At 43.8% G+C, this 12,461-nt stretch overlaps 1 protein-coding gene across 6 annotated transcripts in view; it reads left to right on the forward strand.

Moving 5' to 3' along the window:
• Window positions 1-12,461, forward strand: part of CAMTA1 (calmodulin binding transcription activator 1) — a 969,422-nt gene that overhangs the window by 455,960 nt on the left and 501,001 nt on the right. For all 6 annotated transcript variants that reach the window (XM_025367744.1, XM_025367761.1, XM_025367771.1 and 3 more), the window contains one exon: window positions 10,284-10,419. In XM_025367744.1, the coding sequence (XP_025223529.1) occupies window positions 10,284-10,419 (136 nt within the window). The remainder of the gene's footprint in view (window positions 1-10,283; window positions 10,420-12,461) is intronic.

The following is a 12,461-nucleotide window of genomic DNA, read 5'->3' on the forward strand; positions in this document are numbered from 1 at the left end:
CTTTTTTTTTAAAGTGAAAAAATTTTACTATAGAAATCCTGGATAGTGGCCGGGCGTGGTGGCTCATGCCTGTAATCCCAGCACTTTGGGAGGCCGAGGCGGGCGGATCACGAGGTCAGGAGATCGAGACCATCCTGGCTAACACGGTGAAACCCCGTCTCTACTAAAAATACAAAAAAATAGCTGGGCGGGGCGGCGGGCGCCTGTAGTCCCAGCTACTCGGGAGGCTGAGGCAGGAGAATGGCGTGAACCCGGAAGGCGGAGCTTGCAGTAAGCTGAGATCGCGCCACTGCACTCCAGCCTGGGCGACTGAGCGAGACTCCATCTCAAAAAAAAAAAAAAAAAAAAGAAATCCTGGATAGTTTTATAGGATTCAAAGGGAGAGATGCATCTGAAGCTTGGGCACAGAATGGCAACAGGGGTGAGACTTGGTGGTTTACAGCAAATGGGCTGAAGTCAGATAGTCTGGATTTGAATCTTGACTCTCACACTTACTAGTCCTCTGACTTTGAAAATTTGCTTAAACACTCAGTGTACTCAACTCTGAAATGGATATAAGAGCAGTGCTTCCTCATAGGTAGTTCTGAGCATTAAGCAGTTAATACATGTGAAGAATAGAACATGGAATGACCAAGCCTCGCTCCAGAGCAAGACTGGAGGAATTCCTTCATGGTTCCTTCCCAGGGCTCCCAGGGGCTTAGCTTGAAACTCTGTGCTGATGTTCACTGATTTGTTCAGTTAATATTTACTGAGCAGAGCCCAGTGCGGTGGCTCACGCCTATAATCCCAGCACTTTGGGAGGCCGAAGCGGGCAGATCATCTGAGGTCAGGAGTTCAAGACCAGCGTGACCAACATGGTGAAACCTCGTCTGTACTAAAAATAGAAAAATTAGCAGGGCTTGGGGCATGCACCTGTAATCCCAGCTTCCAGGGAGGCTGAGACAGGAGAATTGCTTGAACCCAGGAGGTGCAAGTTACAGTGTGCCAAGGTCGTGCCATTGCACTCTAGTCTGGGTGACAGAGCGAGACTCCATGTCAGAACAAAACAAAATATATTTACTGAGCAGCTATCATGGTCGAGCATTCGTGCGGGGTGCCGTGGGTGCCACAGCCCTGCCTCTGCACAGCTTGCAGTCCGGTGGGGAGGACGGACAATTTTATATCAGTGCTTGCTATTCGGTAAGCACTCAATAATTGTTGGTTGTTTGAATTCTTGTTGTTATTATATCACGGTCAGTCTTATTTCGTCCATACTCTCCCATTCCTTCCCTCAACGTTATTTGGAAGCATCTCTCAGACATTGTATAATTTCGTCAGTAAATATTTCAGTATACTTCTCTAAAAGATAAGTTCTCTTTAAAAAAAAAATACTTCTGTACTACACTGATCACTGTTACAAATGAATAATAATTCTAAATCTCATTACATACCCAGTCACTGTTCAACATTTCAGTTGTTTCACAAATGCCATCTTTCATTTTACAGTTTGTTTGACTCAGCCAGTATCCAAGTAAGGTCTACATATTGCAATTGGTTGATTATTTCTTCGTCTTTTTCAGTCTATATGTTCTCATTCCAGCACACTCCTGCTCTTTTTTTCTCTCTTACTCATTCTTCCTCAGAGAATTGGTTAAAGAAGCCAAGTCATTCGCCCTGTAGAGTTTTCCATAGTTTGGATTTTGCTGACTGTATACCCATGGCATCATTTACCATACCATGTCCCAGTGCCCTCTGCAGATGGTAGAAAGTGGAGTTTAGAGCAAGAGTTCTGAATAGCTTCAAGGTCAAGTTTTTTTTTTTTTTTTTCCAGCAAATTATACCTCTGTCAGGGGATGTCTTAGTCCATTTGTGTTGCTATAATGGAATACCACAGACTGGGTAATTCATAAACAATAGAAGTTTATTGGGCTCACGGTCCTGGAGGCTGGGAAATTCAGGAGCATGGCACCTGGTGAGGGCCTTTATACTACATCATCCCATGGTGGAAGGTGGAAGGGCAAGAGAGGGCAAGAATGAGAGAATGAGAAAGAGAGAGGAGGAGGGGGCCACCAGACTCACTTTTATAAAAAAGCCACTCCTGTAATAACTAACTCACTCCCAAGATAATGACATTAATCCATTCATGACCTAATCACCGCTCATTAGGCCTGACCTCCCAACAGGGTTGTAGTGGGGATTAAGTTTCCAACACATGACCTTTGGGGGGACACATCCAAGCCATAGCGGAGGACACATACTATCTGGTTGTCTCCCTTTTGTGATGTCAGCCACCATTGATGATCCATGCCCAGATCCATTCATTCATTAGGGATTACAAAATCATGATATTTTAATTCTCTCATTTCTTCTTCATTTATTGGCTGGAATACTTTTATAGAGAAAGTCCTTTCTTCTCCTATTTGGTAACTCAAAAGAACAGTTTTTACAGGGAAGGTAGGGTACGTGCCTAATTCTCCCCTGCTTTTTTAATACTTTTTTAGTTTTCAAAATAATGTATTGGGTCACTAGCATCTTCCAACAATGAGCAATTAGTTTTTTGTTTGTTTGAGGACTATTATGAACTCATGGATTTAAACATATTTAATGAATTTCAGTCAAATGTTGATGTTCAAATTGTCCCATCTTTGGTTAGTGCGAGCCTCTTCAAGTTGGTTCTGGAGTCTTTTTTTTTTTTTTTTTAATTGAGATGGGGTCTCACTCTGTTACCCAGCTGGAGTGCAGTGGTGCTATCTTGGTTCACTATAACCTCTGCCTCCTGGGCTCAAGTGATTCTCTCACCTCAGCCTCCTGAGTAGCTGGGACCACAGGCATGTGCCACCACATCTGGCTACTTTCTTGTAGAGATAGGATTTTGCCATGTTGCCCAGGCTGGTCTTGAACTCATGAGCTCAAGCAATCTGCCCTCCTCAGCCTCCCAAAGTGCTGAGATTACACATGTGAGCCACCACACCTGGTCTGGAGTCCTTTTCATATTAGTTTAAGTCTTCCATACAGCTAGCATCATACTTAATGATGAAAGACTATATGCTTCCCCCTAAAATGAGGAACAGGGCAAAGTGTTGATTTCACCACTTCTATTCAGCATTGGACTGGAGCTGCCAGCCAGTGCAATAAAGCAAGAGAAAGAAAAGCATCCACAGTGGGAAGAAGAAAGTGAAGCTACCCTTTTTCACAAATGACTTAATTATATATGTAAACTATCCTAAAGAATCTACAAAAAAATTTACTAGAACTAATAAATAGGTTTAGCAAGGGTCACAGGATAACATCAACATACAAAATTCAATTGTATTTCTATATAGTACAAATGAACAATCCAAAAATGAAATTGAGAAAATAATTTCATTCACAATAGCATCAAAAATAATAAAGTGCAGAGGATAAATTTAAGTTACAAAGTATAAAACCCATATATTGAAAACTACAAAGTCTTAATGAAAGAAATTACAGATTTACCTGGATAGAAAGACATTCCATGTTTTGCAATTGAAAGTGGTTGGAAGACTCAATATTGTTAAGATGGCAATTCTCTCAAAATGATTTCTAGATTCAGTACAACTCTGATGAAAATTCTAGGAGCCTTTTTTCCTCAGAAATTGTCAAGCTAACCCTAAAATATATCTGAAAATACAAAGGACTTAAAATAGCCAAAACAATTTTGAAAAAGAAGAACAAAGTTAGAGGACTTATAGTCCCTGATTTCAGAACTTTTTATAAAGCTACTACAATCAAGATAGATAGTATTGGCATAAAAATAGACAATGGAACAGAAGAGAAAGTTCAGAAATAAAATCTTATGTTTATGGTCAATTTATTTTCAACAAAGGTGCAAAAGCAATTCAGTGGAGTTGGGAGTGGAGAAAACAGGCTTTTTTAATTCAAAAAATGGTGCTGGGATAATTGGATAGTCAATGACAAAAATAAACTTGACCTTTACCTCACACCATATGCAAAAATTCACTCAAAATGGATCATGACCTAAATGCAAGAGCTAAAGATATAAAAGTCTTAGAAGAAGACATAAGACATGTTTATGACCTTGGGTTAGGCAAAGCATCCTTAAATGAGACTAAGCACTATTCATAAAAGAAAAAATTAATAAATTGGAACTTACCAAAGTAGAAAATTTTACTCATTTAAAGAAACCATCAAGCCATTAAGAAAAGGAGGAAACAAGTTATGGATTGGGAGAAAGTATTTGCAAATCATATGTCTGATAAAGGACTTGTATCTAGATTATATGTAAAGAGCTCTTAAAACTCAAAAAACTAGAAGACAACTCAATTAAAAGTAGGCAAGAGATTCAAATAGATTCAATGTCTATTCGAATGACTAACAAGGACATGTAAAGGTGCTCAACATCATTAGTTATTAGGGAAATGCAAATTAAAACCACGATACAATCACTAGGATGCTTATTATCCAAGAGACGAATAATGTCAAACGTTGGGAGGATGTGGAGAAATTGGAACCCTCCTCCATTCCTAGTGGGAATGAATGGAAAATGGTGCCGCCATGGTAGAAAACAGTCTGGCAGTTTTATTTTTATCTAATAAGATGTAAGTATCTTTCACATATTGTTGCTGGGTTTTGAATCATGGTCAAGAAAGTTTTCTCCACTTTCAGGATATAGAGAAATTCACCTATGTTTTCTTGTAGAGTAGGTATGATTTTATTTATTACATTGAAATCTCTTGACTGTTTAGCATCAGTGCTGCTGTATGATGTGAGGGGTAGACCCAGTTTTGTCTTTTTCATGTGCCTTCTAGGTCTCCCGATTTCACTTATGAAAAACTTGACCTCTTCGGCCAGGCGCGGTGGCTCAGGCCTGTACTCCCAGCACTTTGGGAGGCCAAGGCGGTGGATCATTAGGTTAGGAGATCCAGACCATCCTGGCTAATACAGTGAAACCCCATCTCTACTGAAAATACAGGGGGAAAAAAAAAAAGCCAGATATGGAGGTGGGCACCTGTAATCCCAGATACTCTTAAAAAAAAAAAAAGAGGCGGGCGCGGTGACTCACACCTGCAATCTCAGCACTTTGGGAGGCCGAGGTGGGCGGGTCACGAGGTCAGGAGATCGAGACCATCCTGGCTAACACCGTGAAACCCCGTCTCTACTAAAAATACAAAAACTAGCCGGGCGAGGTGGCGGGCGCCTGTAGTCCCAGCTACTCAGGAGGCTGAGGCAGGAGAATGGCGGGAACCCGGGAGGCAGAGCTTGCGGTGAGCCGAGATCCGGCCACTGCACTCCAGCCTGTGTGACAGAGCGAGACTCCGTCTCAAAAAAAAAAAAAAAAAAAAAAGGAAAACTTGACCCTTCTCCCACTGACTTGAGATACCTCCTTAATTGTGTATCCTAAATTTGTGTATGGAGGTGGGATTATTTCTGAATTTTCTATTCTGTTCCATTGGCTCGTCGATGCATGTGTAATTTCCATACTTTTTAAGATATAAAAGTTTTCTTGTATGTGTTAATAGCTGGTAACGCTAGCCCCTATACCTTGGGCTTCTTTTGGGAGGTTTATTTGGCTATTCTTAGTGCTTCTTCCTTTCAAATAAATTTTAGAGTAAAATGTTCTAGATCCAGAAAAAAAAATTCCTGATGGGATTCTCATTGTTACGACGTCGCATTTATAAATTAACTTGGGAAGATTGACATTTTAATGATCGCGACTCTACCTAACCAAGACATGTTATGTTTTTGCGTGAATCAAAACCTACTCTTGTGTCTTTTAGAATATTTTTAGAATTTTTATTTTTAGGTTTTGGGAATTTCTTGTTAAACGTATGCCTAGGCATTTGATTTTGTTTCTCTATAGTAAATGGGGACTTCCATCATTCCATCAATCTATCTAGTCAATAGTTTATATTTTAATTATCTAGCCAAGATATATATATATATATATACACACATACACCCACACACACACACACACATACACACATTCATACAATGTCTATAAGCTATTGGCTGATAATCTATAGGCTAATAGCATATAGATATTTTATATACTTCTCATATATAATATGTATCATATACAGTCTTACCCTGTGTAATCTATGCAGTCTTACTAAGACTGTATTATATATATAATACATATAATCTTATAGAATATGTATCTATAAGCCAGTAGCTTATAGATATTATGTAGATATTATATCTTTCTTGGCTAGATAATTAAAATATAAGCTAACTTTATATCTATCTCTTTACTGTTACAATTTGTAGTAGGTTTCCATTGATCCCATGACCTTTTTGCCATGTTGCACTGAGTGCTATTGGTTTTGCTGGCTATTAATCTCTTAGATAAAAGGTTTCCTTGGCTAGAAACCCCTGTAGTGAGAATGAAGCTCCCTGTTATCCTCGTGTTTTTCTTGACATGCCTCTGCATGGCTGCGGTGGAGGTCTCAGAAGGTTTCCCTGTGGCTGTCTCACACCATCAGCCTTCGTTCAGCTTCCCCGGAAGGAGATCCCGCGATGAAGACTTGAGTGTGAACAGTTTATCTGAGAAGCTATCCCAGGAAACAGCAGTCAGGGCATGTGGAAGTGAAAGAGGGGGAGGAGGAATGCAAATGAAGGGCCATTCCCCCTGCAAGTCACCACTGTGGGAACTGGAGCTTACAAGGAGGGTGACCCCCTCCACTGGGCAGGGAAACCTGGGATTGCCCCAGAGTGACCCCGGCCACTGGGCAGGGAAGCCTGGGATTGCCCCAGAGTGACCCCAGCCACTGGGCAGGAAAGCCTGGGATTGCCCCAGAGTGACCCCCTCCACTGGGCAGGGAAGCCTGGGATTGCCCCAGTGTGACCCCAGCCACAGAGAAAGGAAGTTTGGGATTCACCCACCAAATCCCTGTCCGTCGGGTAAGGGGTGCTTTCAGGGCAGTAATGATCACCCAGCTGGTAGAGCAGAACAGAGACTGGCCCCACAGCCTGTGCTAGCCCAGCAGCCTTAGGGGCAACCCTGGAGTCGGACCAACTCAGCGTGTATCCTGCCTGAACACTTTGTGGCTAGAATGGTTTGATTATATGTTGGGAATGATAATAACACCTACCTCACAGGGTGGGTGCAAGGATGCAAATAATCTGGATCATAGTTATAGGTTATAGGTACAGGTACGGATATAGACTTAGGTATAAATGATACAGATGCACAAGTGGTGTGCTCCACCGGCACCGGGCACACAGTAAGTCAGCAATAACTGGAAGTAGGTGACATTATTAAGTTGCAGGGCTTCCATGCCTGATCTACGAAGCTTCTGTTATCCTCTCCGTCTGCAATTCCATTCCTATTTTCCTGCTGTTCTTGTAGGAGGGGGACTATCTTTTATGCCATCATGAAGTGTGTTAAAGTCCTCCCCTGACTGGACCCTGTGGTCTAGCCCACCTGTCATTCCTCCCAGAGCAGGACCCCACTTCCCTCCTCTGATGCCTTCCCACCAGCTCTGACTTGCTTTTTTTTTTTTTTTTTTTTTTTTTTTGAGATGGAATCTTGTTCTGTCACCCAGGCTGGAGTGCAATGTCACAATCTCAGCTCACTGCAACCTCTGTCTCCCAGGTTCAAGAGAGTCTCCTGCCTCAGCCTCCCGAGTAGCTGGAATTACAGGCACCTGCCACCATGCCCAGCTAATTTTTTGCGTTTTTTTGTAGAGATGGAGTTTCACCATGTTGGCCAGGCTGGTCCCAAACTCCTGTCCTCAAGTGATCCACGCACCTCGGCCTCCAAAAGTGCTGGGTCTGACTTGATTTTGATTCTTTTCTGGGACGGCAGTACAGCCTAATTTTCTTTGCCTTGGGGGGCACAGGGGCCCTTCTGCAGCCTGTCTTTCCCCTTTGCTGTTCCTAGGACCCTGAGTTGTGGTAAGGGCCTTCCCCATCACACAGAGTCAAACAAGTTCTATTAAAATCAGATTGGCGGATTAAACACTATTAGGTTGCTCATTATTGCAAGTTAAAATGATGATTCCATTTATTAAGGCCATTTAAGCTGGACATTTAAGTTCCCTGTGGGATTGTATCCTGCTGAAAGTGCCAGATGACAGGGCTACTCTCAGAATGCCAAAGGGTGGGTCACTGGAGGCAGCTGGGTTTCCTAGGGTGAGTGCGGTTGTGATTCTGATTGTGTACATGACAGTGTTTGAGAGAGTCCCCTCTCTGTGGGTCATACCACTTACGATGTGGGAACAGTTTGCCTGAGGACACTACTGAGGTTATTAGTCATATTTAGAAAGGGCAAGGGATGGAACAAACCACAGTTCATGTCTTAGCTCATGAGAGGCTGGATTGGATCAATGTCGGGTCTTCTCCTGTGGATGGAGCATCTTCATTCTCCAGTAACAGAAAACCCATCCACAGAAGAAGACCTGGCATTGCCACACTGTCATGAACGTCTTCATTCGTTTTTGGAGAGGATGAGCCACACACAGAGCCTGCCTGTTTGATTAAACAAGTTCCCTTGCTTATTCCTTAGGCAGTGGTCCTAAGCACAGTCCGTGGACCTCAGGCACCTTCTAATTGGTCTTTCAGGGGCAGGGAGGACTTACAGCACTGTGAAGATTAAGGACAAACATCTGGAGAGGGGCTGAAGTGGGAAGAGGCTGGCATCGTTGGCCCCACGCACGAGCCTACCTGCCATTTAGAAATGGAAGCGAATTGTAAGGTTTCCAGTGCAGACTTGTAAGCGGGAGACAGATACCGGCGGGTGACAGCGTTGTGACAAGCACGTGGAGCCATTTCCTGATTGTTTTAGTCGGTACAGACTTAGGGAGGAAACCAACACTGACACAAACCAATTGTGCCCTGATCGGGAAACAATGAAGTATCGGGAGTCGCTGTTGAAAGTCTGTAATTTCCAGCGGAATTGCTGTTTAGTCATCATATTGCCACTGAATGACATAGTCAGGCTGGGTGGAAACTACAATTAGCTGCAGTCACCCTGGTGGGGCTGTTTTTTCCCCACAGACAATAGAATATGAAGCCATCAACAGCCAATGTTCTGTGCCACTTGTGAAATGGCCCATTGTTCCTAGCAAGAAGAAAAGAAAGGGGCTGGAGGGTCTTGCCCCAGCCCTGAGGGGGACAGATGGCTGACTTGTGGTTTCCTCGCCTCCGCCTCCGTTGTAGCAGAGAAGCATACAAGCCGTGCTGAAGAAGCCACTTCATTTGCCTTATTTGTATAAAGAGCTCTCTGGCCGCAGCTGAGAGTGAGATGGCAAGCCTGCGCTGGCCTCGTGGCGCACAGAATCACTGGCGTTCCTGTTCCCCTGCTGCACGTTCAGGTGCAGAGTGGCGCAGCACTGCAGGGGATGCTGCTAGCTTTTGGGGGAGTCTTCCTTGAGGTTGGATCTGCCCACAGCTACTGAAACTTTATTCTGAAAGCAGTTTATTGCCCTCAACTGCTAGAGGGGTTTAGTTCTTTCTCTTCTTGGAGTTTCCAAACCCAAATATGTGACCTGACCACTGCATCTGCAGATATGCACGTCATCAGCCTCTCCTCTCTGTGGTGGACGCATGTTTTCTTTTTGGAAAATTCAAAGTTCTTTTTCTTTTTCATCATTACAAGAATGACCATCTAACTCTTAGCATTTAGCGAGCAGGCAACTATTTCCCTGAGATACTCTGGCTATGGACTGAATAGATGACTTTACCTGGCAGTATCTGAGACCCCTGACAGCTGAAGCCCAAATGGGAAAGAATCGGGTACTTAGCTTGCTTGGGAAGCAAGACTGCAGATGCTCTTTCATATCTAGCAGTAATCTAAATGCAGGCAATGAACCAAGAGCATTTGGCCTCGGTGAATAGCTCTGCCATTGGTCTGTTCTTAACATAGTCATCTAGCGTCTGCGTTAAACTTATTTATTTCCTAATGCTGGGTGATGGATTAAAAGATGTGTAGAAAATCCTTCCACAAGAGATAAGCTATTGCAGGCTGCCAAGACACCCCTGGCTCTTTTTGCTTTCTGTCTCTCTTTTGCCTACTTTTCAGTGCAGAGCTCAGGCCCCCACATCGTATATCCTGATTACTCTGTGGTTATTACTGAGGGGATGTTTTTTAAGCCTATCATTGACACATTTAATTCATTAGGTACCAAATCCAAAGCAAATTTTGGCTGGCCATAAAACATGGTTAATCCAGGGAGCTGCAATAAAAGGTGAAAAATTATGTTCCAGCAAATGTGGAATATTGCTTTTCTGTAGAGACTTTTACTGGTCGACGATATCTTTCTTCATAAATTTTTCTTCTGCTTGGTGCTCTTGGTAACTTAACCATTTGTTGTTTCCAGACCACAGAATGGCTCAATGATACTCTACAACAGGAAGAAAGTGAAATACAGGAAAGATGGGTATTGCTGGAAAAAGAGGAAAGATGGGAAAACGACCAGAGAGGACCACATGAAACTCAAGGTCCAGGGAGTGGAGGTAAACAGCAGAAAAGGTTCCCTTGGTGCACAAATGTCATTTGCAGGCTGCAGTGGAGAATGGAATTGCTCGGAGTAATTTGATGCGAGTCACCTCTGTCCAAAGAATTTTTGTTTGCCAAGACCCTGGTTTTGTTTTTGTTTCGTTTTTCTACCTTCTTACCCTATGTTCTCCATTCAAGTTTTCAGTGAAACTGGATTGAACTAAAGCATTCCTGTTTCCTGGGAGTCATTGGTATATAGATGGGGATTTGCAAGGTTCCTGTGGACTCATTTGTTGTCTTTATCACAGAAGAGCCTCTGGGTGCATTGAGAGTTTGCAAAGTGTCAGGGAAGAGGGGAGGCAGCATAAGGAACTTCCCTCTTGAGGTGACCCTGGCCTCCCCCTGCTGAGCTGGTAGACCCCCGACACAGCCTGGCTTCACCCCTCCACCGACAAACCCTGGGTGTGTCAGCCTTACTAGAGGTTTGAGATCATTAGATGGGATCACAGGTGTGCGTGATTCTTGCATGGTTGGGGTCCTGCAGAAACATCTTGGGATCTTGGGCCGACTTCGGGTTTTGGCCCTTGGGTAAACACTGGTTTCCTTGCTGTTGTTTTCACCCCACAGGCTCTCCATCTTGGGCAGCCATGGAGAAATTCCCTTATTCCTCTTTGCCGTCATTAGAGGGCCCGAGCCATGTGTCACAGCAGTAGAGGGGGAGGGCATGAGTCCAGGTGAAGTCTTGGCCTGCTAGTCAACAGGCACCCACTTCCCTGAGTCCTTACTGGTCCTGGGAAGGAACTTCCCCTGGGAATAGGGAAAGTGCCACCTTGGGCCCAGAGCTGAGAAGCTGGCTTATGATCCACCTGTTATTTCAAACTGGTCAAAGAGAGGCATTCTGGAGTCTGTTGGTGTGTTGAGTTTGCGAGCATACTGGATGGATAGCTAGGACCATAAACCCACTTGAGTTCAATGGGTTGCCCTTCCACGCCAATGTTTTTTGTGACGTGCTTTGTCATGATGACTTTTTCTGTATTAATCATGTGCTTTTATGGCTGTTAAAAATAGCATCAGATGGCTTGTATTACATGACCTCACAGAGAGATGACTTTTGTTTTATTATTTTTTTTAAATACCTAATAACAATGCTTTATGGAGATGCACAAAGAAAAGCCTCTATCCAAGAAATTCCAGTTACCTGCACTCTCCTGTGCTCAGTGTTTGCACAGTGTGGTTTAATTGACTGCACGGAACATTAAAATGCAGATTACCCCAAACACACTGCTCTGGACGCACCTCTAGGACTGTGACCGGTGATTGTACAAATGCATTAGCCATCATCGCAGGGAGCCAAAGGAGGCAGGGCTTGGTTCTTCCTGGGAGGACCCTCATCTCCTACGCTGGAGGAAGAGGTAGAGAGTGAGGCAAAGCTGGGTGGGGCCCCTGAACAAGGAGGCTGCTCGCACTGGGAATAATAGGGCTGCAGAAATTCACACTGAAAGTCACAGTAGCTCATGTGCCCGTAGGCCCCTGGTATATTTCATCTTTAGTAATACGTAAATCAGGAACTTCTGCTTGTGAGTAACAGCAGGGTGGAATTCTTCCTCAGCAGCAGCTGAGAAGCCGAGGGGAAAAAACAACCCACAGTGTTCATTTTCTTTCCTCATGTTATAAATTAGAATTGTCGCTGGATGGAATCAGAATGATTTATGGCTATTTTTAGGCCATATTTATGTTTGGAGTTATTTGTGGTACTCATACTTGCAGACAACAGTCTGTCCCCTCAGAACTTTGGGAAAGGGAGACGGGCAGGATGGGGAGGGGTTTCCAGGACCTCCTGACATAGATGGCAGTGTGGGCAGTGGGAACGGCCAGCGACATGATGCTTGCTTTAGGTTCTCAGAGAGAAGCCACCTACTATGATGCATTATGTGGTGGCCTTGCCCATGAGCTCAGGGAGTTGTCCCACTGAGCCACTCAGCAAATATGGACCCTGTGTGCCTACTCTGTGCAAGGCGCTGTGGTGTCTGCAGAGAGAATAGGAGCTATGTTCTCTGTC

Source organism: Theropithecus gelada, chromosome 1, assembly GCF_003255815.1.
Source record: "Theropithecus gelada isolate Dixy chromosome 1, Tgel_1.0, whole genome shotgun sequence".
In the NCBI taxonomy this organism is placed as follows: domain Eukaryota; kingdom Metazoa; phylum Chordata; class Mammalia; order Primates; family Cercopithecidae; genus Theropithecus; species Theropithecus gelada.